At 54.1% G+C, this 24279-nt stretch overlaps 2 protein-coding genes across 14 annotated transcripts in view; both read left to right on the top strand.

Annotated features, from left to right (window-relative positions):
* Positions 1 to 45: 45 nt before the first annotated feature.
* On the top strand, positions 46 to 9292 carry SSH3 (slingshot protein phosphatase 3). 5 transcript variants are annotated; one of them, XM_010366358.2, is made up of 15 exons: positions 46 to 1175; positions 1602 to 1639; positions 2266 to 2500; positions 3676 to 3800; positions 3880 to 3951; positions 4163 to 4228; positions 4341 to 4529; positions 4639 to 4732; positions 4967 to 5095; positions 5204 to 5250; positions 6167 to 6337; positions 6565 to 6765; positions 6863 to 7136; positions 8345 to 8425; positions 8522 to 9292. In XM_010366358.2, the coding sequence occupies exons 1-15, from the start codon at positions 1110 to 1112 to the stop codon at positions 8633 to 8635; spliced, it is 1902 nt and encodes a 633-aa protein (XP_010364660.2). In that variant the 5' UTR covers positions 46 to 1109; the 3' UTR covers positions 8636 to 9292. The 5 variants fall into 5 exon arrangements, with proteins under 5 accessions (XP_010364660.2, XP_010364658.2, XP_010364657.2 ...); XM_010366356.2 differs by having other exon boundaries at positions 6191 to 6337; positions 8345 to 9292; XM_010366355.2 differs by having other exon boundaries at positions 8345 to 9292.
* A 3182-nt stretch (positions 9293 to 12474) lies between these two features.
* RAD9A (RAD9 checkpoint clamp component A) overlaps positions 12475 to 24279 on the top strand; it is an 83002-nt gene continuing 71197 nt past the window's right edge. For 6 of the 9 annotated variants that reach the window (XM_030918233.1, XM_010366354.2, XM_030918230.1 and 3 more), the window contains exons 1-2: positions 12475 to 13365; positions 17062 to 17125. The gene's annotated coding sequence lies outside the window, so the exon portion shown is untranslated. The remainder of the gene's footprint in view (positions 13366 to 17061; positions 17126 to 24279) is intronic. The other 3 variants (XM_030918236.1, XM_010366353.2, XM_030918231.1) reach the window with 1 other exon arrangement.

The raw sequence follows: 24279 nt of genomic DNA, 5'->3' as shown, positions 1-24279 counted from the left end.
TGGAGTGGTGGGGACCCTGAAGGTGGGGCGCTGTGGAGAGACACTGTGGGTGGCAGCCTCAGACCTGGGCTTGAATCCTGGCCATGGTCCCCTTAGCCTATCTGAGCCTCAGTTTCTTCAGTTGTAAAATGAGGAGACCACCCCCCACTCTCTGCCCCTCAGGGCTGAACGGAGCTGGCGAGAGTCACATGTCCTTACCAAGCAGGCGTCCTATGACAGATCCCCTGTGCCCTGTCCTACCTGCTGGGGACCCAGTTCGTCCTGCCACCCAGCCTGGTCTTCTGGAAACCGGCCCACGTGCCTGTTGGGGAGGGAAAGGCAGGGTCCCCAGGCCCCATTCACCTCCAGCTGGGAAGACCCCCCACACCAGCCCCTGCAGCCAACCCCAGGCCAGGGCCGTGACTGCCACTTGTTGTCTACCGGTGGGTTTGCGAAAGCCACTTCCCCCGCATAGCTGGAAGTCCTGCCCTGCTTACCTCGGAGGTGGACCTGAGAGCCCCTCTTGAGCTTCTGGGTTATTTGTAAACCCCAGGCCATTTTCCCCGGAAGCCTGTCTCCCAGTGGTTCCTGTGGGAGTGGGAACTAGCAGGCCGACCAGCAGGGAGAGATGTTTGGGGTGGGGGCCCTTGGCCGAGGGCGCGCCGTGCCTGATCCTCTCTAGACCTGTCCCCCACCCCCCCGCCTCCACTCTGCCTCCCTAGGACCCGCCCCTGCAGGGCACAGGACGCTGGAGGCCCAGAACAGCTCAGGTGCTCCCGCTGGGCCGGGCCGGGCGCTTCCTGGGAGGGGGACCAAACTCCTGGCCTCCAGCTTCTGCCCTCAGGGTCTCGGGGCTCCGCACCTGCGCCCGTCCCCGGCCTCGCCCCTGACCTGTGCCTAGGGGCTGGGCGGGCCAAACCGCGGAGACCGGAGGGACGGGGCCAGCCGCCCTGAGAAGCTCCGCGGGTCCGGCTTGGCGAGTGTCTGTCCCTTTAAGGGCCGCCCCCGAGGAGGTGCCAGGCCCGGGTGGCGCCGTCTCTCCTTCCTGGTCCTGCAGGGCCAGGACTGTCCGCGGGGTTGAGGGAGGGGGCCGTGCCCGGTGCCAGCCCAGGTGTCCCCGGCCTGGCCCCATGGCCCTGGTCACAGTGAGCCGTTCGCCCCCGGGCAGCGGCGCCTCCACGCCCGTGGGGCCCCGGGTGAGTGTGGCCCGGCCGTGGTGCCGCCCACGCAGTTGCTGCCCGGACTCGGGAGCGCGTCCTGCCAGCCAGTGGGCTCCTCTCGAACGGCGGCATGAGGAGGGGGCCGCGGGGCTCGGGCTGGAGGGCGCTGGGAGCCTCGAGGGTCTCTGGTACTGGCGCCCGGACACAATCCAGAGCCCTGCGTGCCTCCCAGGCTGCGGAGGCCCCGATCTGAGCGCTCCGCCGGCCACCCTCGGCGCCCACCCAGCCGACCTGGCCTTGGGCCGGGGCTCCACGGGGCCTCCCGGTGGGGCGTGGACTGGGGTGGGAAGACGATTGGCATTTGGCGCCTTTTCTGGCCTCCCCCCACCCCAGAATTCCTGAGAGAGGGGAGAGGACAGCCCTCCCCGCCCTCACCCTCCCCTGGGGCTGATCTCTCGGCAGGACCGGGCGGTCCAGCGAAGGAGTCGACTCCAGCGAAGGTGAGCGCCGCCTCCCCCACGCAGATACTTCCGTCTGCCCCGGGCCTGGCCACGGCCGTCCTGGACTCTGGGTGCAGGGACAGAAAGCTCCCCGGAGGACGCACAGCCGAAGCCCACTGCCAAATTTGTGGGGCAGCGTTTCCGGTGGGGCTGGCTGGTGGGCTCGCGGTAGGGCGGCCTTTGCCTTCACCCTCCCCCTGGTCAGCTGGGGCTCCCTCACCCACTGCCCTGGGCTTTGGCTCAGGTGGTGGCCACGGGCTGAACGGCAGGAGGGCATGACGGGCCTGAGGACTCCTGGGTCCCCGACCAAGTTCCCAGCAGCCCCTGAGTTAAACAGGTGGGAGGGGAAAGGGAGCAGCCCCGTCCCCTGGCAGGTGAGTAAGAGTAGAGGGGCTGAGAGCTTGGAAGCCCCCAAGACTGGTTCTCAGCGTGGTGGCAGCATTGCCAAGGGGCCAAGGGGTTAGAAATGCAGATGCTCAGGCCTCCACTCCAGACCTATCGCCCGCGTGGGAGCCCATGAATCCGTGCAGATAAGGGCTGCAGGTGAATGTGAGGCATGCGAGACTTTGAGAGCCTCTATCCTAAGGGGGATAAGGGGCCATGACAGTTGCCCACTGCCCTGCCAGGCAGAGCTTTGCGGTGCTCCGAGGGGCTGTCCTGGGGCTGCAGGATGGAGGGGATAATGATGATGCAGCAGAGGCCAGTCCTGAGCCAGCAGAGGAGCCCCCGAATGAGGAGGAGCCCAGCGGGGACCAGACAGACTTCGGGCAAGGATCCCAGAGTCCCCAGAAACAGGAGGAGCAGAGGCGGCACCTGCACCTCATGGTGCAGCTGTTGAGGCCGCAGGATGACATCCGCCTGGTGAGGGCCCATCTGGAGCTCCGGGGGGCGGGGTGAAGAGACACGCCTGAGGGCAGAATGGAGCCCTGTGTGTGTGTGCTTGGGGAGCAATGGTGTGAGGGCAGGGAGCAGCCTGGGAAGTGTTGGGTTTACCCGTACCCCAGTGACCCTGCTGTTTCAGGCAGAGATGTCTTGACAGGGTAAGGTCATGGCTGCAGGTCTCTGGAAGGGAAAGAACAGGGGAGGTTTGTCCTGTGGGAGCCAATAGGGCCAAATTAGGTCCAAGAGGTGGGAATTCCAGAGGTATGTTTCTCCTCAACTAGTAGAAGACTTTCCTGATGACATGAGCTGTCCCTAAACGGACCAGTGCACAAGGCAGGCGTGCTGGAGGGACTGGGGCAGAGGGGAGGAGGATTCCAGCCCCATGGAGGAAGGGAGTCCAGGTGGAGCCGGAGCACTGGTGCTCAAATGCTTGTGGAGACAGCTCGCCATCCTCCACAAGACATGGCAAACAAGATGCAGTCAATCTTCTGTAAAACTGAATTTATGACAGAAATATCCCCTATTGTGAGATTCTGTCCTTAGTATTTCTTTGGTGATAAACATTTCTCAAATGAAATGATAGCAATGGCAAGTGACAGGGTTTAAAAAACAAAAACCAAAACCAAAAACCTCCTTCTTGCTGGGCACGGTGGCTCATGCCTGTAATCCCAGCACTTTGGGAGGCTGAGAAGGGAGGACTGCCTGAGCCCAGGAGTTCAAGACCAGCCCAAGAAACATAGGGCGACCTCATCTCAATAAAAAACTTAAAAATGAGCCAGGCATGGTGGCATAGGCCTGAGGTCCCAGCAACTTGGGAAGCTGAGGCGAGAGGATCACGTGAGCCTGGAGTTTGGGGCTGCAGTGAGCTGTGCTGGTGCCACTGTACTCCAGCCTGGGCAACAGAGTGAGACCCTGTCTCAAAACAAAACAAAAACAACCTCCTTCCTCAGCAGAAACTAAAAATGTGCTACCTGTGTCAGTACCATTCCCCACTTTTTTCCACACAGTCCCTCTTTACCCACTGATTTTACATCTGGGAAGAAGGGGGATGGGAGAGGAAGGAGCAGTGTCAGTGCTGTTCTGGGCCTGGGGTGTCTAGGTGGGGAGCAGGGTCCTTGGGGCCACTGTGACCCTGGGCTCCTCATCTCTCCCAGGCAGCCCAGCTGGAGGCAGCCCGGCCTCCCCGGCTCCGCTACCTGCTGGTAGTTTCTACACAAGAAGGAGAAGGTCTGAGCCAGGATGAGACAGTCCTCCTGGGTGTGGATTTCCCTGACAGCAGGTTCGAGCAGGGAGAGGAAAGGAGGGGCAAAGAGGTGAGGGACAGGGGGGACAATGGCTTTCCCTCTGTCCCCTGCCAGCTCCCCCAGCTGCACCCTGGGCCTGGTCTTGCCCCTCTGGAGTGACACCCAGGTGTACTTAGATGGAGACGGGTAAGCAGTGGCAACTGGAGGTCGGGGGGCAAGAGGGTGGAATAACTGAGTGTGACAGATGTGACGGGGGACTGCTCCCAGCTCCACGTCAGATTCACTGTGATCCTGAGCAAGGCACCTGACTCCTGGGCCTTGGCTGTATCCAGCAAAAGGACAGGTTCTCTGTCGCAGAGCCTGGAGTCTGGCCTCACCTGCACCTGGTCTCCCGCAGGGGCTTCAGCGTGACGTCTGGTGGGCAGAGCCGGATCTTCAAGCCCATCTCCATCCAGACCATGTGGTAAGGACAGAGGCTGCCTGGACTCAGGCCAGCCTCTCCTTCGAAGGAGGCTGCAGGGCCTGGGGAAGGGCAGCAAGGGAACAGTGTGACCCAGCCTCTCCTCCTGTCTTAGGGCCACACTCCAGGTATTGCACCAAGCATGTGAGGCAGCTCTAGGCAGTGGCCTTGTACCAGGTGGCAGTGCCCTCGCCTGGGCCAGCCACTACCAGGAGAGACTGAACTCCGACCAGAGCTGCCTCAATGAGTGGACAGCTATGGCCGACTTGGAGTCTCTGCGGCCTCCCAGTGCCGAGCCTGGCCGGTCAGTGTGGGGAGGCGAGGGCCTGGGTGGACGGGGAAGGAAGGAGAAGGCAGTGGGAGGCATGGTGGAGAGGGGAAGGGGCCCCTTGACTGAAGGGCTTTGCTCCCAGGCCCTTAGAACAGGAGCAGATGGAGCAGGCGATCCGTGCTGAGCTGTGGAAAGTGTTGGATGCCAGTGACCTGGAAAGCGTCACTTCCAAGGAGGTAGGCAGGGGGCCCGGGGACCGAGTCCCCTCCAGCAGGGGCTGTGAGCTTGCCTTTCCTGGGAGCCCTCCCCACCTTGCCTGTCTCCAGTCCTGAGCCATTCCTGGATGCCTTGGCCTTGGCCCTAATGCATCTAGATGGGACACGATGCTGTCCTCAGAGGCCCCAGAGGGAAGGTGGCGGGTCAGACACTAGGAGAGCCCCAGCCTCTCTTGCCCTGGGCTCTGCCTGCAGATCCGCCAGGCCCTGGAGCTGCGCTTAGGGCTCCCCCTCCAGCAGTACCGTGACTTCATCGACAACCAGATGCTGCTGCTGGTGGCACAGCGGGACCGAGCCTCCCGCATCTTCCCCCACCTCTACCTGGTAGGCTGCAGCCGGGCCTGGGCCTTGCGGACCGCTGGCAGCTGCGAGGGTGGGGGCCAGGAGCAGAGGCTGGAGGAAAGGGGGAATGTGCTGTTCCCTGTCTCCCAGGGCTCAGAGTGGAACGCAGCAAACCTGGAGGAGCTGCAGAGGAACAGGTAGGGCTATGAGCCCCTCGGGCCACCCACCCCATCTTCCGTTCTTCTGGCCTCCCCGCATTGGGTGGCAGCCAGCTTCAAAAACCCCTGGACCACCTTCAGCAGCTGCCAGCTCTGCTTCTAACTCTGTTCTGGGGCTGTTGCCCTGGTGTGGACTCCCAGGTGGGGACAGGAGACCCGCTGGCCAGCCCCCACCCACTCTCCTCCCCTCCCCGCACTGTGAAACAAGGACAGAAACAGAGGGCCTCAGCCAGGCCAAGACGAGAAGCAGCAGAGCCTACTGCTGTAACTGCCTTGGACAAGCAGAAAAAGGTTCCTCTTGCGTGTGCCTGTGGTCCCAGCTACTCGGGAGGCTGCGGCAGGAGGATTGCTTGAGCCCTGGAGATTGAGGCCGCAGTGAGCCATGATCATGCCACTGCACTCCAGCCTGGGCAACAGAGAGAGACCCTGTCTCTAAAAAATAAGAAAAAAGAAAGAAAGAAAAAGCCTCTTTTCCACCTTGCCCTGTCTCAGGGAAGAAAGAACTGCCCTTCTCCCCATAGGGACCTGGCTGCCTGCTCTGACAGGTACCTGTCATCTGCCCACCAGGGGCTTCTGGGAGACCTGCCGTAGCCCCTGTCACCCCCTGCTGCAGACCCATCCACTCTCAGCTTAGGTCAAACGCTGTTGTCTAACTCATTTCCGAGAATAACGGAAGGGCTGGAGTTGCAGTTGAGCCAGCTGTCTGAACCAGATGAGGAAACAAGCCCAGCAGGGTAAAATGATTGGTCCAAGGTTGCAGCCATCTGACAGCTGGGTCACTTCTCCTCCCGCTATAACTGCTGCCTCCATGTGACTTGAAACTTAAGAGCTAAAGAGAGGCCCAGGGGCTGCCAGGTCTGATGGCCAATGGGCCTGGTGCCTCTGCCCATGTCAGCCTGGCCTTGGGCTTCTGGGACAGGGTCACCCACATCTTGAACATGGCCCGGGAGATTGACAACTTCTACCCTGAGCGCTTCACCTACCACAATGTGCGCCTCTGGGATGAGGAGTCGGCCCAGTTGCTGCCGCACTGGAAGGAGACCCACCGCTTCATTGAGGCTGCAAGGTCGGTCTCCAGGCTTTGCTGCCTGCCCCACTGTGGCTTCAAGTGGCCCCCAGTGCCCTCCTCCTGCCCACTCTGCCATCAGCTGTGCCATTCCTTCTAGCCCTCAGCATCCTTCCCTCCTTCTCCTCTACTCTCGGTTGGTTGTGAGCCCTTTACTGGCCCTCCCCTGCAGGAGGTGGGGTCCTTCATGGTGAGGGGAGGGTGCTGAACCTGGCCCGCTTCCACAGAGCACAGGGCACCCGTGTGCTAGTCCACTGCAAGATGGGCGTCAGCCGCTCGGCGGCCACAGTGCTGGCCTATGCCATGAAGCAGTATGAATGCAGCCTGGAGCAGGCCCTGCACCATGTGCAGGAGCTCCGGCCCATTGCCCGCCCCAACCCTGGCTTCCTGCGCCAGCTGCAGATCTACCAGGGCATCCTGACTGCCAGGTATGGGATGGGAGTGAGTGGCAGGGGGTATGTAGGTGGGTTTGCTGGGGGTGGCTGCTGGGTCACTCAGAGCTGACTCAGGGCCACCTCCTCACAGCCGCCAGAGCCATGTCTGGGAGCAGAAAGTGGGTGGGGTCTCGCCAGAGGAGCGCCCAGCCCCTGAAGTCTCTACACCATTCCCACCTCTTCCGCCAGAGCCTGGGGGTGGTGGGGAGGAGAATGTTGTGGGCACGGAGGAGAGCCAGGCAGCCCCAAAACAAGAACCTAGGCCACGGCCACGTATCAACCTCCGAGGGGTCATGAGGTCCATCAGTCTTCTGGAACCCTCCTTGGAGCTGGAGAGCACCTCAGAAGCCAGTGACATGCCAGAGGTGAGGCTAGGGCGGGGGAGCTCAGCTTGCAGGGGTGGGGGCCATAAGGAGGGAGATGGGGAAAGACCAGGATGGGCGTTTGACTGTAGACCTGAGCAGGGCGTACCCCGGCTAAGTCTGGCCCACCCATGCAGGGTGTCCTGGTAGGACCCAGGGGGCCTGGTCCCAGCCTCCTTCACAGTCAGTCCAGTACCTCTTAGTACCCAGTGTCTCCAGCCTGTCCCATGAGTACCCCTGAAGACGGGGACCAGCCACGTCCTGGGCCCGAGAACAGCTGAGACCCAGTGAGGGCACGTGGGGGCGCTGTAGGCACAGGCTGGAGAGGGGTCACGGGGGCAGGGCAGAAGCAGCACCTGTGTCTAGGGCTCCTGGGTGAGCCAGCCCCGGCCGGGGTCGCCAGCAGGTTCCAGCCAGACCACAGGACTAACTGTCGAAGGGGCAGAGCTGCCTCCCCAGGCCATGCCGGCCCTGGGAGCGATCTCTAACCCCATGGTGGGGAGGCTAAGTTAATCTCTGAAGCCCCTCCTGGGTCTGAGGAGCAGGACCTCAAAAAATGGGGTGGGGAGGAGTCTGCACGCTCACACCGCCCAAGTCCTGCCTAAGTGAGCACCCTCAACGCTAAGTGCTGCAGGCACAAGCCTAAAACTGGGAGCCAGGCCCTGTATGGGACTCAAGGTCAAATGGCTGACTTGGAGGAAGGAGTGTCCACTGAGGGCAGGAACATTTGGAAGAGGCTTCCTGAAGGAGGTGTGGATGGGGAAGGATAGGGAGGTGTGGCGGGTTGATGGGCGGGTGTGGGCGTTGCGAAAGGCAGGAGGTCCTCACCCAGCACTGGACACACGCATCCACCCAGCTCAGGTCAGGGGCTAGTGCTGGCACGGGTTTCACCTGCCGGCGGCCGGTGCAAAGGCAGAGGAAGGATAGGAGGGGCGGAGGGCAGGGAGGCCTGGGTCTCCAGGGAGCTGAGGAGGGCTTCTGGGGGCCAGAAGGAAGCTACAAGCAGGTAGGGTTCAAGCAGCAGGCAGCAGGGCTGGGGTGTTTTCCTCCCTCCTGGGGAAGCATGGCTATGGACAGCTTGGCTTTTGGTGTGTGTGCCACACATATTCTGGCCCTCGCCTCCTCCCAGCTCTGTGCTTGGCACCCCTGCCCCAGATCTTCCCAGCTCTGCTTGGATGCCCCATGGCTTCCATATCCTCACACCTGTCCAGGTTTTCTCTTCCCATGAGTCTTCACATGAAGAGCCTCCACAGCTGTTCCCACAGCTCGCAAGGACCGAGGGAAGCCAGCAGGTGGGCAAGGGGACTCAGCCTGCCCTGCAGTCCTGCCAGTCAGTGGTTGCCCTCCAGGGCAGTACCCTGGTGGCCAACCAGACCCGGGCCTTCCAGGAGCAGGAGCAGGGGCAAGGGCAGGGAGAGCCCTGCATTTCCTCTACGCCCAGGTTCCGGAAGGTGGTGAGGCAGGCCAGTGTGGATGACAGCGGAGAGGAGGGTGAGGCCTGAGCCCTCACACATGCCCACGTTCCCCTAGACACTAGAGGATCCACAACTCCTTGGAGAAACACCTTCACGTCTGTCGCTGCACACATTCCTCTCAGCTCCGCCCCACACCCCTGTCACTACAGCCTCACCTCCTACAGCCTTAAGTCCCAGACCCATGTCCACCTGTCCAAGGGCTCAAGACTTTCTGACTGGGATGTGGTAGAGGGATTGAAGGTGCCTTTGGGGGCAACAGCACCCTAGTTTCGTTCTCAACTCTTGCCCTAAACACTCACCTGTGTCACAGAATAAAAACAGAGTTTCCAGTACAAAAAGGCTCATGCGTCTCACCCCTCCCCTCCCTGCACCTCCTGTCCTCTCCCAGTTCATTCGTGGAACCAGTCAGGCCAGGCAACCAGGGGCCCCCAAAGGCAGGCAGGATCCTCAGGCCCCAGCTGTGGGAGGCTGGAAGGGCTGGCAGATCGCTTCCCTTGTCCACCTCAACCGGTCCAGGTCTTTGCTGCTGTCCTCAGACCTCCTGTGACACCACCCAGATTGCAGGGCGCCAGGCCAGAGAGAGTCTTCTGTTTGTCCTTTTTGGCCCCTGGCTAGTCAGTTTTTCATAGCCTTAGAGTACCTGACTTTGTATTGAGAAATAAAACACATTTTCATATTCGGTTATTTTCAATGTGACAATGAAGCTGTCTGTGTTGCAGTCCCCTCCTCCCAGCAGTCTCCTCACAATTCCCAGGTGGCTTGTGACAGACCTATTTGGGGGAGTGCCGCGTTTGGGCGTGGTGCGGGAGGAAGATTGGGTAAGAGAAGAGAGGAGGTCAGTGCTATCTCCCCATCTCCTGGGGCAGGGCCTGGTACATGTGACCTGCTCACACCCGCTCAGGCAGGTCGGGCAAGGGAACAAGTCCTCACCGGGCAGCAGGCATGTGGCTCCACTGTGAGAGCTGGAAGGGGTTACTCATGAGGAAGTGCCTACCTGGACAAGACCAAACCTGTTTCAAAAGCAAAGACTCCTTTGGACACTTGATGCCAGTTCTATGGCATATTTTGGGTCCCAAGAATCATCTTCCGCCTGCTACAATGCAAAAGGGCCTGATTTTCCAAGCCACCCTATTGCTGCCTGGGAAGAAGGACCTTTGGTGGCCCTTTCCCTCCTGCCCAGGGGTTCCTTCTGCTCAACTTTAGTGTCCAAGAAGAGTTAGTCGTTCCATCTGTTTTTTTCCTTTTTTGAGACAGAGTCTTGTTCTGTTGCCCCGGCTGGAGTGCAGTGGGGCGATGCCTCAGTGCAGCCTTGAATTCCCAGGCTCAAGCGACCCTCTCACTTCAGCCTCCCGAGTAGCTAGGACCACAGGCACGTGCCACCATACCTAGCTAACTGGCTGTATCTTTGTCACTTCTTTTGTGCTTTTTTTGTTTGTTTGTTTTTTGAGACAGGGTCTTGCTCTGTCACCCAGAATACAGTGCAGTGATATGATCTTGGTTTTCTACAGCCTCAACCTCCCGGGCTCAAGCGATCCTCCTGCATCAGCCCTGAGTTGCTGGGCTACATAAGCACGGGGTACCTGGAGGGCCTCAAAAGGCGGCTGGTAACAAGTCAGTGCCTGAGTAGACGTGAAGGACTGGAGAACAGAGTAGGAGCGAGATTTACTTTTCATTTTATATCCTTCTTCATTATTTTTTCCCCTTTAGCAATTTGTGTGGGCTTTGTGTATACATAGGGTTCCTTTTTTTTTTTTGGAGACAGAGTCTTGCTCTGTCTTCTAAGCTGGAGTGCAACGGCACAATCTTGGCTCATTGCGACCTCTGTCTCCCAGGTTCAAGCAATTCTCCTGCCTCAGGCTCCCAAAGAGCTGGGATTATAAGCGCGCGCCATGATGCCCAGCTAATTTTTGTATTTTTAGTAGAGACAGCGTTTTGCCATATTGGCCAGGCTGGCCTCGAACTCCTGACCTTGTGATCCAACCTCCTTAGTTAGCCTCCCCGAAGTACTGGAATTACAGGCGTAAGCCACTGCACCCAACCCATAGGATTCTTAATTTTTGTAGGTTTTGTTTTGTTTTGTAGAGATGGGGTTTCACCATATTGCCCAGGCTGGTCTTGAACTCCTGGGCTCAAGCAATCCGCCTGCCTCAGCCTCCCAAAGTGCTGGGATTACAGGCGTGAGCCACCGCACTCGGCGCCCTCTTGCCTGTATTTTTGATGCAGTTTCCCCTCCAGTCTTCATTTCCCTGATTGCTGACTTCTGACTTCTTAGAATCCTCCTGGATTCTAGTGGATCCCACAGCTAGTGAGCCCCACAGCTCTGAGTTCCTGATCAGACCTGCCTTCTGAGATGCACAGGCTGCAGGAGGGCAGGGCCCGGCCTTGGCTTCCCCCAACACTCTCACCACCACCCACCCATCTGTAGCCCTAGGCTAGGAATACTGAAAGGGCAGCCTGGGTAGGACTCCTAGTTGGCCACAGAATGGGGGGTAGCCCCCAGTGTTTGCTCAGCAGAATGGATCGGGAACAAGAACTAGCTTCCCTGTACCCCACATCTTGTGGCCCTTAGGCATACCACCCAGATAGGTGCCAAGGATTCCTCTTCTGGAAGGGAGGTAGAGGCTAATTCTGGCAATGTCTAGATAGCATGTATTGTTAAAATGTATCAAAGTGTAGCCAGGCATGGTGGCCCTCTAGTCCCAGCTACTCAGGAGGCTGAGGTGGGATGTCTTGAGCCTGGGAAGCAGAGGTTGCAGTGAGCCGAGATCACCCCACTGTACTCCAACCTAGGTGACAGAGCGAGACTCCGTCTCAGGAAAAAAAGAAAGCACCCCTGTATATACTTTTTTTTTTTTTTTGAGACTGAGTCTCACTCTGTTGCCTGGGCTGGAGTGCAGTGGCGCGATCTTGGCTCACTGTAACCTCCGTCTCCCAGGTTCAAGCAATTCTCCTGCCTCAGCCTCCTAAGTAACTGGGATTACAGGCGCCCTCCACCACATCCAGCTAATTTTTTGTATTTTTAGTAGAGACAGGGTTTCACTGTGTTGGGCAGGTTGGTCTCGAACTCCTGACCTCGTGATTCACCTGCCTCAGCTTGTGCTGGGATTACAGGCGTGAGCCACCGCGCCCGGCCTGTATATACTTTTTCATGCATACATGACCACTAAATCTGTAGAATAAACTTCTAGAATTCTTGAAGCAAAGGCTTTCTTTCCAAGAAAGTGCACCAATTTATAGTGAATGGCAATGCCTGTGTCCTTAACGGACTACCCAGCCTACACATCAATGTCATCATCTTGCAACACTCCCAGAGGGAGAAAGGGCAGGCATTATGATTACCACCGTTTTTAAACAATTAATTAATTAATTACTTTTTTGAGACAGAGTCTCACTCTGTGGCCCAGACTGGAGTGCAGCGGCACGATCTCGGCTCATTGCAACCTCCGCCTACCTCCTAGGTTCAAGCGATTCTCATGCCTCACCCTCCTGAGTAGCTGGGATCACACGCATGTGCCACGACGCCGGCTAATTTTTGTATTTTTAGTAGAGGACGGGGGGAAAAAAATCTCACCATGTTGGCCAGGCTGGTCTCGAACTCCTGACCTCAGGTGCTCCACCCCCTTCGGTCTCCCAAAGTCCTGGGATTACAGGCGTGAGCCGCCGCACCCGGCCCAATACCATCATTTTCTAGAAATGAGTAAACTGAGGCTCAGAGAAGTAACTACTTAGTCTCTAACAGAGCCGGAATCAGATCCTGGGTTTCTAGATTCTCATTCCAAGAGCCTAACTCGGCAGTGGGGAAGGTGGCTCCTGGGCAGTCAACTGACTGCACAGTTCCGCCCAAGGCGGGACCTGGATCTAGAAGTGCTCGGAGCTCGCGGGTGGGAGGATCAGGATGACTGCTGCTCCCGGAGCCCGCTTTCAACTCCCACCCCGCACAGAAGCCTCTCAGCAGCGCGAGGCGTTGCCCAGACCGGACTTGGAACCCTTGCAGCACGACCGCCGCGCGCTTCCCTCCGGATCCAGCTCCCACCATCAGAGCGTCCTCCCTCTGCTGCGCCCGGCTCAGCCCAGGCTGGGGCGGGGCCTCGGAAGCGGCTGCCCTCGCCCCAGACAGGGCGGACCCTCGTTAGGCCAAGTTTTCAAACGGCAAAATCAACCGCGCGGAAGAGACTGTGCCTTCTTTTCACTCCGCATCCCAGACGCCTCAGAGAAACTGCCTTTCAGACCTTCGCGGCCTCTCCTGCGCCCGCAGCGCCCGGGAGCTGGGGACCCGGGTTAGCCACATCGACCGCAACGTTCGCGCGCCACCTTGTGTCCGTTCCTTTAGCTTCCAGGGACAACCCGGAAACCACATTTCCCAGCGTGCCTAGCGCCTCTGCGCAGGCGCAAATAGTTTCCCTCGTTGCCATGGGAACCTCGCCCCTTCTAGAGTCCCGGCCGCTTGACTCAGCGAAGCGCAGTGTTGTTTTTTCCTGAGGTACTCTGGGGTTGGGACCCGGTCTGCAGAAGGTCCAGGGGGCGGCGTAGGGGGATTGAGGAGAGGAGACCAAGCCGGCCTTGCCTCCGGGACCAGCGCTTCCAAATTATCTGGAGCGTCCCGGCGTGCACACGCTCCGGAGGCCTCGCCGTTCTGAGAGGGGCTGGCGAGGCGACCCGGATCCGCGATGCCGGGGTCCGGCTGTGGCCCGCGAAGGCCCGCTCGCCCGCGCCGGCGTCTTGTCACCGCGAGCCGAGGGCCTTCGCGCGGCCGACAGGTACTCCCGGGAGCTGGCAGCCCACGGGGAGGGTTCGCGGCGCAGGTGAACGCGGAGGTAGAATCAGACAGGGCGGTGAATGCGCCCGGGGCTGGATCTGGCTCAGCCGCTGGTGGATTCGGAACCCGGGAGGCCCCCAGGCCCTGTGGGCTTCGGTTCCCTCGCTCTGTAAAATGGGGCTTGGACTGGAATTCTAGTACCCATTGCGACTCCTTTGCAGAGCCGCCCCTGGCACTGTGTGACCTACGAGTTCCTTCTTCTGTAAAATAAGGAGGCTGAAACGGATGATCCCTAACGTCTCTTCCGACGGTGCAGTAGGTTACACACTGCTGGCTCCATTGCCCCTTATTGCACCCCAAGTGCAAGAAGAAAGAAAGGGACCTGGGATGATCTGAGCAAGACTCTCAGCTTGGGATCTAGAGTCAGAGAAACTTGGGTTTGTGACTTTGGGCAAACTTATTACATCTCTTGAGACTCAGCTGCTTCATTTGCAAGATTGGGGATAATGTTAATACTACCTCCGGTTTTTGAGGATTAAATGAGATGACGCATGTAAGTTTTTAGCCCAGGGACTGCATAGAGGAAGTGCTATCCCAGGTCCCAGCTATCGTTTCTGATAATTTCTACAACAGTCCCTAGCCACCGTAAGACCTTTTCTTAATTTTTGAATTCACTTTATTTCTGGGCAAGTTCATTCTCCTAGGTAGGACGGTTTTTTGTTTTTTGGTTTTTGTTCGTTTGTTTGTTTTGAGACGGGGTCTCACTGTCACCCAGGCTGGAGTGCAGTGGTGTGATCTCTGCTCACTGCACCCTCCTCCTCCTGGGTTCAAGCGATTATCGTGCCTCAGCCTCCTGAGTAACTGGGACTACAGGCGTGTGCCATTGCTCCCGGCTAATTTTTGTATTTTTTGGTAGAGATGGGGTTTCACCCCATGTTGGCCAGGCTGGTCTCAAACTCCTGGCCTCAAGAGATCTGCCCACCTCTGCCTCCCAAAGTGTTGGGATTACAGGCGTGAGCCACCTCACCTGGCTAGGCAGGATGGTTTTGTAGGCTGATTTTGATGGGGAAACCTGAGTCTTTTTACCCAAGGTTGGATGCTCAAGGCCAGTGTATTGCCTCCCTTCAGCTGTAGGCTGAATTATAGCGTTACCACACAGCATTTAGGGAGGATGCAGGCTTAATGCCACATAGTAGGGTAGATACTTAAGATTCCTAGAGGATATGAGTACTTACATGTTATGATGCAAAAGCAGCTGAATATAGAATTATGTATTTACATAAGACTGGTTACTTTCATGATTATAAGGAATGCGTAAGAATTCTATGCTGCTTGCATTGAATTCAAGCTTTGTGTTGAGAAAATTGTAACAAGGAGTTTTAAATTAATGAAAAAAGTATATATTTTAAAAATCTGGGAACATCCAATAATTTCACAAACAAACCTTCATTCGTCCAACAAACATCTTGTCTCACTTTGTCTTCCAGGCTGGAGGGCAGTGGTGTGATCTCGGCTCACTGCACCCTCTGCCTCCTGGGTTCAAGCGATTCTTCTGCCTCAGCCTCTCAAGTAGCTGAAATTACAGGCACATACCACCATGCCTGGCTAATTTTTGTATTTTTAGTCGAGATGGGGTTTCACCATGTTGACCAGGCTGGTCTTGAACTCCTGACCTCAGGTAATCTGCTCACCTCAGCCTCCCAAAATGCTGGGATTGGCCGGGCGCGGTGGCTCAAGCCTGTAATCCCAGCACTTTGGGAGGCCGAGAGGGCAGATCACGAGGTCAGGAGATCAAGGCCATCCTGGCTAACACGGTGAAACCCCGCCTCTACTAAAAAATACAAAAAAAAACTAGCTGGGTGAGGTGGCGGGCGCCTGTAGTCCCAGCTACTCAGGAGGCTGAGGCATGAGAATGGCGTGAACCCGGGAGGCGGAGCTTGCAGTGAGCTGAGATCCAGCCACTGCACTCCAGCCTGGGCAACAGAGCAAGACTCCGTCTCAAAAAAAAAAAAAAAAAAAAAAAATGCTGGGATTACAGATGTGAGCCACAGTGCTTGGCTTTCCATGCATATTTTTTGAGCACCTACTGTGTACATGGAACTGTGCAGGGTGCTCTGAGGGATATGAAGATGTATAAGACACTTTCTCTGCTCTCAGGAAATACAGTCTAGTAGAGAAGATCAATTATGCATTAAAAACATAAAATTCAAGTAGAAAGTGATGTGTCATAGAGAGGCCCAGGTTACTGCTCTGAAGATTCATAGGCAGGAGACATCGCTTCCGAGTCACACTGTGTAATGAGAGAATCGAAAAGACAGCATTTGAAACTCCTAAAGCATGTAAACAGGCCGGGCGCGGTGGCTCAAGCCTGTAATCCCAGCACTTTGGGAGGCCGAGACGGGCGGATCACGAGGTCAGGAGATCGAGACCATCCTGGCTAACACGGTGAAACCCTGTCTCTACTTAAAAATACAAAAAAAACTAGCCGGGCGACGAGGCGGGCGCCTGTAGTCCCAGCTACTCGGGAGGCTGAGCCAGGAGAATGGCGTAAACCCAAGAGGCGGAGCTTGCAGTGAGCTGAGATCCGGCCATTGCACTCCAGCCTGGGTGGCAGAGCGAGACTCCGTCTCAAAAAAAAAAAAAAAAAAAAAAAAGCATGTAAACAATGTAGATATGCCAAGAAGTAGGGAAACGATATTCCGGGCATCCATTCCATAACCTTGAGATACATGAAGGAGAGCTGTCTGTAGCCCTGATTAAATGGTGAGCTTCTGGGAGGCAGGGACTAGATTTTGGTCAGTGTTTTCCTCCCCTGATTGGCACATGGTTGCCATGGTAAATATTAGCCAATGAGTAGGGGCTACGAGTTTCCTGTGGAGAGGAATGGAGCTGTGGTCTCTATATTACCCTGAAGCTCTTTGATTAGACTCACATGCTGTCTCAGAGCCATTATTCTAGGGGAAAGAGGCGAATGGGCAGATGATTATGGGGCAAGGGCCATATAGTTGGCATCTTTCGTGCAGTGCCAGCTGAGAGCCCAGGGAACAAGGTCTCATCAGTGGATAGGGGGTTTGTGAACCTGTTTCCCTGGAACTAAGGTGAAGAAACATGAGGGAAGGAAACGGAAGCACAGGACCATGCAGCAGTCCTCAGACCAGTGATGGACACTCCCTTGAGTCTTGTGTGCATTCTTGGCTTTTCTTTTTCTATGGCCCACTCCTTCCTAGGGAGATTTCTCTCCCATCTGTGACCCAGTTGGGAGTAGGAAACTGTGTCCACCATGCCAGCAGATTGCCAAGACCTGCCGCTGCTGCACAGGAAGGAAGCTGGCTTCAGCACACCATCTTCAGGCTGACGTCCAGGGCCCTGCCCTTTTCCAGTTCTGTCCAGGGCTGAACCTGCCCTCGGAGCTAACCTTGAAGGAGACCCCTTCCAGACAGGTGTTTAATGGCCTGTGGAGGGAGAACGACCTCAGGAGCTGGGATAGCAAAAGTAGAAAAGATTGAAAGGAGAATGGCCTGAGGACAGGGCGAATCCTCCCAAGTCCTGTTTAATTCATCCAAGGTCTAGATTCCCACTGGAATCTTCTGTTGCTCAGAAGGTGGAGTCATCCTCCGAAAAAGGAAGCTGGGGAGAGATTAAGCAGATGCAACCAGACAGGGGATAGAGCGCAACTGACTGTCTTTTTTGTCCCTAGATATGGGATGTTGGAGGACATCTGGGGACCACAAATGCTCCTTCTCCTGGAGATGCAACTCAAGGTGAGCCTTTACACCATCCTTCTGGCAAACCGTGCTCCCTCTCCAGAGAACAGTTTTTCCTTTTCATCCTTCTTTCCCACTTTACTCCCGCTCCAGGGGCCACAGGTAAGGGCCTGCAGGGTATATCAGGATTTCCTTATAGTTAAGTGCCATGTGAAGCCTGAGCTGCTCCAGGCCTGGTACTTGGTAAGAAGTTATGACAGCCCAGTGCCTGCCATGGAGGCCTCTGTCTGCCTACTTCAAGGGCGTTGTGGTCCTATACAATTTACTAAGCACTGGCACTTACATGTGATCTCATTTAATCTCAACAGCTGTAAGGTCTTGTATTGTGACTTTCACTTTTCCATGTGAGGGATCTGATTTCTTAGGTTGTAGGTCAAAGAACTAAATGATACCACTGACAGCAGTGATCTTTCCACCGCCTCCATAATCACTGACAGGGTGCCATCTGTCTGCTAGTGAGAACACGGTCCTAGGTTAACCTGAAACTAGACCAAGACTCTCCTTTTTTCCCATTTCAGCTAGAATTTCCTGCCCATTTTCCTCAGTGTCCTATCCCAGCACAGCTTCTCTGTGTCATTGGACATGTTTGATCTGAGTTTCTCTCTCTCATGCCCTCAGTACATGCTGACTTGTTCTCAGGGCAGCGGGTCCCATCAGAGAGCTTGTGCTCTTCCCTTTGACTCTGCCAGGTGCACCTTCTCCCAGGTAGGCACCCTGGGTAGCTGTGAGACTTTAGGGGATTCTGTATCTGGCTTAGAGAACCAGGAATAGGAAAACTGTTCCCCCGCTGGGTGGCAAAAGAAGTTAGCAAAAGTTTGCCTGATGGGATTGGCCTGGATAGTAATGCTACACCCTATGCGACCCCATCTCCTTGGCACCCCTGGCAGAGCAGCTCAATGAGCCATAGAGGTAAAGGTGGAAGGTGAGTGTGGCAGGGAAGGTAAAGGCTCAGGCTAAAGGCTAAAGCAGGGTCCCACCTGCTGGCATAACTCAAGCCGGAGCCATGGAGGCGGAGGTGGGAGACAGGTTTGGGTAAAGGAGGATGCCCCTGGGGAGAGGGAGCTGGTTATATGCATCATACATAATTTATCTTCATATGGCCTGAGAAGGCTTGGAGCTAGCCTGCTTTGCCCAGAACAGCAGCAGCCTGTCTCCCCAGGCAGCGCACACTGTTGTGCAGCTCCTCTCTTGCTTTGGCGGACCAACTCCCATCCTCTGATGGCCCTCGAGAGACCTTTTTCACACCCTCCACCCTCCCTGGTGGCTCAGCTAGATGCCTCCCCCAGCTCTATCCGCCGTCTGAGATCTGATCATCCCAAATGTTCCTATGCCAGGCTGAACTCTGCCTTCTCAGAATGTCCTCAATCCTGCCAACCCGAAGCTCTTATTTTCAACACAGAAATGGGAAATTGGGAGGGAGGCTGAGTGCCATGGGGCCTAGAGTATGTGGTTTGGAGGCAACCAGTGGAATCATTTTGGGGTTAATGGGATGCCTGAGCTGATAAGCAGAGATCCCCTCGCCCCTACTCCCGAATATCCCTGTGGTGGGTGGCACTGTGTAGAGCAAGGCCTATATGCAGCACGATCCACAGGTGGTCCCCACTTGCCCACCCCACCATCCTGCTGCAGCTTCACCCTCACCCTCCAGCTCAGCCCTGTTCATTCCTCTCTTCCCTCTTTCCCTCCTCTCCTCCCTCTAGGTAGTGCAAGCAGCAGCTGTTGACCCCAGGGGCACATATGCTTGCCTGGCTATCTGCACTTGAGCTTCCCACGGGTGCCCATCTTGGCCTGCATGCTGCAGGACTTGTGCTTCTGGGCAGATACCTCTGATTCTTCTCCTCTTCAAAAGGAAAAAGGACGCAGATAAGAGAGGAGGTTAGGGAAAGAAGACTTGAACTACTTTTTTTTTTTTTTTTTTGAGACAGATTCTTGCTCTGTCGTCCAGGCTGGAGTGCAGTGGCGTGATTTCAGCTCACTGCAACTTCCATCTCCCGGGTTCAAGCGATTCTCCTGTCTCAGCCTCCCAAGTAGCTAGGATTACAGGCGCATGCCACTGTGTCTGGCTAATTTTTGTACTTTTAGTAAAAATAGGGTTTCACCATGTTGGCCAGGCTGGTCTCAAACTCCTGACCTTGTGATCCGCCCGCCTCGGCCTCCCAAAGTGCTGGGATTACAGGCGTGAGCCACCGCGCCCGGCCCGGACTCTCTTTTCTTTTGCTGAAGGCTTTTATCAATCTGATGCCAGCCTACGTTTCTGGCTTTCTCTCCCAGAACATCCTAGTATGTACCATTCACTGTCATCACACTAGACTACCGACTGATTCTCAAAAACACTTTTTCTGCCTCTTCACCTTTGCTCATGCTTATCTTTCTATCTGGGAGGGTTCCTTCCACCATTCATCTCTCCATTTAAAAATATTTTTTGAGCACTTTTTATTTTGAAAAATTTCAGTGCAGAGAAGTTGAAATAATAGCACAGTGAACAGCTATGTAACCTACACCTAGATTCGCCAGTTGTTATTGCTATGTTTCTTTCTTTTCTCTCTCTTTTTTCCTGGACCACCTGAAAATAAGTTGCGGGCATTATGACACTTTACCCCTAAATATTTTGGTCTGTATCTCCTCATAATAAGGACATCATCCTGCATAACCACAATCTTTTCCTTTCCTTTTTTTGTTGAGACTGAGTCTCACTCTGTCACCAGGCTGGAGTGTAGTGGTACGATCTTGGCTCATGCATCCTCCACCTTCTGGGTTCAAGTGATTCTCCTGCGTCAGCCTCCCAAGTAGCTGGGACTACGGACGCGCAACCCCACGCCCAGCTAATGTTTGTATTTTTAGTAGAGATGGGGTTTCACCATGTTGGCCAGGATGGTTTCGATCTCTTGACCTCATGATCTGCCTGCCCTGGCCTCCCAAAGTGCCGGGATTAAAGGCGTGAGGCACTGCGCCTGGCCAGTCTTTTCTTTTTTTTTCTTTTTTTTTTTTTTTTTTGACTCCCAAATCTCTTTTATTGGGGGGAATGGGCCTCTTGGGGATCCTCACTGCACGGCTTGTTCATTGGCACTGCTTCCCGAGTCCTGGGGCTTCATCACATCGGGCAGCTCAGGTGGGCTGGAGAACGGCTCGATGCACAGGGCCTCAAAGGTGTCATCTGCCCGGAAGGCCAGCCCCACTGTGGCTGGGGCCTGTGACCGTGCTGTTTGACTGGTGAAGCCACACTCGCCCAGGGTCTTGCCATCATCCAAGAGTTGGTCATCCTTGTAGTCTTTTCTTAAAAAAAAAAAAAAATGTCTGGGACTGAGTGTGGTGGCTCATGCCTGTAATCCCAGCACTTTGGGAGGCCAAGGTGGGAGGAGCGCTTAAGGCCAGGATTCAAGACTAGCCTGGACAACATAGTGTGATTCCCATCTCTACAAAAATATTTAAAAATCAGCCTGGGTAACAAAGTGAGACCCTGTCTCAAAAAAAAAAAAAAAAAAAAAAGAAGAAGAAGAAAAAAAAGATAATGTGATTATTAGGCCAGGAATGGTAGCTCATGCCTATAATCCCAGCACTTTGGGAGGCCAAGGCAGGAAGAGCACTTGAGCCTAGGAGGCTGAGGCTACAGTGAGCAATGTTCTTGCCACTGCACTCCAGCCTTAGTGACAGAGTGAGACCCTATCTGTAAAAAAAAAAAAAGTTAAAAATTAATTGGGCATGCCAGGCACAGTGGCTCACACCTGTAATCCCAGCACTTTGGGAGGCCGAGGTGGGTGGATCATGAGGTCAGGAGTTTGAGACCAGCCTGGCCAACATGGTGCAACCCCGTCTCTACTAAAAATGCAAAAATTAGCCTGGCGTGGTGGTGAGCACTTGTAATCCCAGCTACTTGGGAGGCTGAGGCAGGAGAATCGCTTGAACCTGGGAGGCAGAGGTTGCAGTGAGCCGAGATCGTGCCACTGCACTCCAGCCTGGGCAACAGAGAGAGATTCCATCTCAAAAAAAAAAAAAAAAAAAAAGGGCCGGGCGCGGTGGCTCAAGCCTGTAATCCCAGCACTTTAGGAGGCCGAGATGGGTGGATCACAAGGTCAGGAGATCGAGAGCATCCTGGCTAACACGGTGAAACCCCGTCTCTACTAAAAAAATACGAAAAACTAGCCGGGCGAGATGGCGGGCACCTGTAGTTCCAGTTACTCAGGAGGCTGAGGCAGGAGAATGGCGTAAACCTGGGAGGCGGAGCTTGCAGTGAGCTGAGATCTGGCCACTGCACTCCAGCCTGGGCCACAGAGCGAGACTCCATCTCAAAAAAAAAAAAAAAAAAAAAAATTTAACTGGGCATACTGGTGTGTGCCTATAGTCCCAACTACTCAGGGGACTGAGACAAGAGGATGGCTTGAGCCCAAGAGTTTGAGAGGCTGCAGTGAGCCATGACTGCACCGCTGCACTCCAGCCTGGATGACAGAATGAGACACAATCTGTAAAAAACAACAAAAAATAAAAATGTGGTAAAATATACATAACATTTACTATTTTGCTATTTTAAAGTATATAGTTGTGGCATTACGTACATTCACAGTGTTGTGTAACCGTGACCACTATCCATTTCCAGAACTTTTTCATCATCACCAACAGAAACTGTACCCATTGAATGATAGCTCCCCATTCCCCCCAGTAACCTCAGTTTTACTTTCTGTCTGTGAATTTGCCTCTTTTAGTTACCTCATGTAAGTTGAGACACACATTATTTATCCTTTGATGTATGGCTTATTTCACTTAGCATAATGTTTTTAAGGTTCAGCCATGTTATAGCACATGTTCAGAATTTCAGTCTTTTTTTAAGGCTGAATAATATTCTCTTACATGGATAGACCACATTTTGTTTATCCATTCATCTACTGATAGACATTTGGAGTGTTTTAGCCTTTGGCTGTTGTGAATATGCCGCCATGAACATTGGTTTACTAGTATTGGAGTCACTGCTTTCAATTCTTTAGGGTACATACTAAGAGTGGAATTGCTGGATAATATGGCAATTCCATTAACTTTCTGAGAAACTGCCACCTGTTTTACAAAGTGACCAAGAAATAAAAATGCAATATTATTATCTAGACTACAGATCATAATTACATTTCTCTAAATATCCCTATGTTTTCCATTACAACTTTAAAAAAATATCTGATTCAGGATTGAATGAGGGATCACTGATTGTATTTGGTTGTCATGTCTCTTGATTCTTTCTTAATTTAGAATGGTCTTCCTGTCTTTTTGTTTTTCATGACATTGACATTTTTGAAGAATCCAAGCTAGTTGTCTTGTAGGATATCCTTCAATTTGGGTCTCTTCGAATGTTTCTTTATAATTAGATTCACAGTAAGCCTTTTTGCAAGAGTATTACATAATACGACAAGAATACTAAGGATATTGTATAACACGTTCTTCCTATTTGTTGCATTACTTTAGTCATGTAATGTTGCCTTATCCCATTATTGATGATACTGAGTTTATTTTACTTTTTATTTTTATTTTTTCTTTTGAGGCAGAGTTTCACTCTGTCACCCAGGCTGGAGTGCAGTGGCACGGTTTCCGCTCACTGCAACCTCTGCCTCCTGGGTTCAAGTGATTCTCCTGCTTCAGCCTCCCTAGTAGCTGGGATTACAGGCATGCGTCACCATGCCCAGCTAATTTTTGTATTTTTAGTAGAGACAGGGTTTTGCCATGTTGGCTGGGCTGGTCTTGAACCCCTAACCTCAGGTGATCTGCCTGCCTTGGGCTCCCAAAGTGTTAGGATTACAGGCGTGAGCCACTGCGCCCAGTCGATACTAAGTTTATTTACTTGGTTAAGATGGTATCTGCTAGATCTCTCTATTGAGAGGGAACTCTTTTCCACATGTAAAAATAAATAACTTGTTGGGTGGTAAGTTGAGACCATATGAATATGCTGTTCCCCAACAATCTATCAGCCATTGGCCTTAGTGTTAATAATCCTTGCCTCATTTATTTATTTCATTGTGTTTGCAATTTTTATTTATTTATTTATTTAATTTTAGAGTCAGGGTCTTGCTGTGTTGCCCAGGCTGGAGTGCAGTGGCTATTCACAGGCACAGCCATAGCATACTACTGCCTCAAACTCATGGGCTCAAGTAATCCTCCTAATATTTACAGATAGAATTTTTTTTTTTTTTTTTGAGACGGTTTCTTGCTCTGTCGCCCAGGCTTAAGTGCAGTGGCGTGATCTCGGCTCACTGCAAGCTCCACCTCCTGGGTTCATGCTATTCTTCTGCCTCAGCCTCCCGAGTAGCTGGGATTGCAGGCACCCGCCACCACGCCCGGCTAATTTTTTTGTTTTTTTTAGTAGAGACGGGGTTTCACAGTGTTAGCCAGGATGGTCTCTATCTCCTGACCTCATGATCCGCCCACCTTAGCCTCCCAAAGTGCTGGGATTACAGGCGTGAGCCACTGTGCCGGGCCAGAATATATATATATTTTTTGAGATGGAGTCTCACTCTGTCACCCAGGCTGGAGTATAATGGTGTGGTCTTGGCTCACTGCAACCTCTGCCTCCCGGGTTCAGGCTATTCTCCTGCCTCAGCCTCCTGAGTAGCTGGGGTTGCAGGCATGGACCACTACACCTGGCTAATTTTTGTATTTTTAGTAAAGACGGGGTTTCATTGCATTGGCCAGGCTGGTCTCAAACTCATGACCTCGTGATCCACCACCCACCCACCCCCCACCTTCCATAGTGCTGGGATTATAGGCATGAGCCACTCGGCATACAGATAGAATCTATACAGAGGTGTTTTTTTTGTTTGTTTGTTTGTTTTTTTTTTTTTTTTGGATGGAGTCCCGCTCTATCACCCAGGCTGGAGTGCAATGGCACGATCTTGGCTCGCTGCACCCTCCGACTCCTGGGTTCAAGCGATTCTCCTGCCTCAACCTCCCAAGTAGCTGGGACTACAGGCACATACCACTATACCTGGTGATATTTTGTATTATTAGTAGAGATGGAGTTTCGCCGTGTTGGCCAGGCTGGTCTTGAACTCCTGACCCCAGATAACCCACCTGCCTCGGCCTCCCAGAGTACTGGGATTATTGGCTTGAGCCACCGCACCTGGCCTACAGAGGTTTTAGGTTAAAATGAAGTCTTACGGTGGACCCTACTCCTCTATGAC

Source organism: Rhinopithecus roxellana, chromosome 15 (genome assembly GCF_007565055.1).
Source record: "Rhinopithecus roxellana isolate Shanxi Qingling chromosome 15, ASM756505v1, whole genome shotgun sequence".
Taxonomy (NCBI): domain Eukaryota; kingdom Metazoa; phylum Chordata; class Mammalia; order Primates; family Cercopithecidae; genus Rhinopithecus; species Rhinopithecus roxellana.
This window is presented reverse-complemented; position numbering and strand designations above follow the sequence as displayed.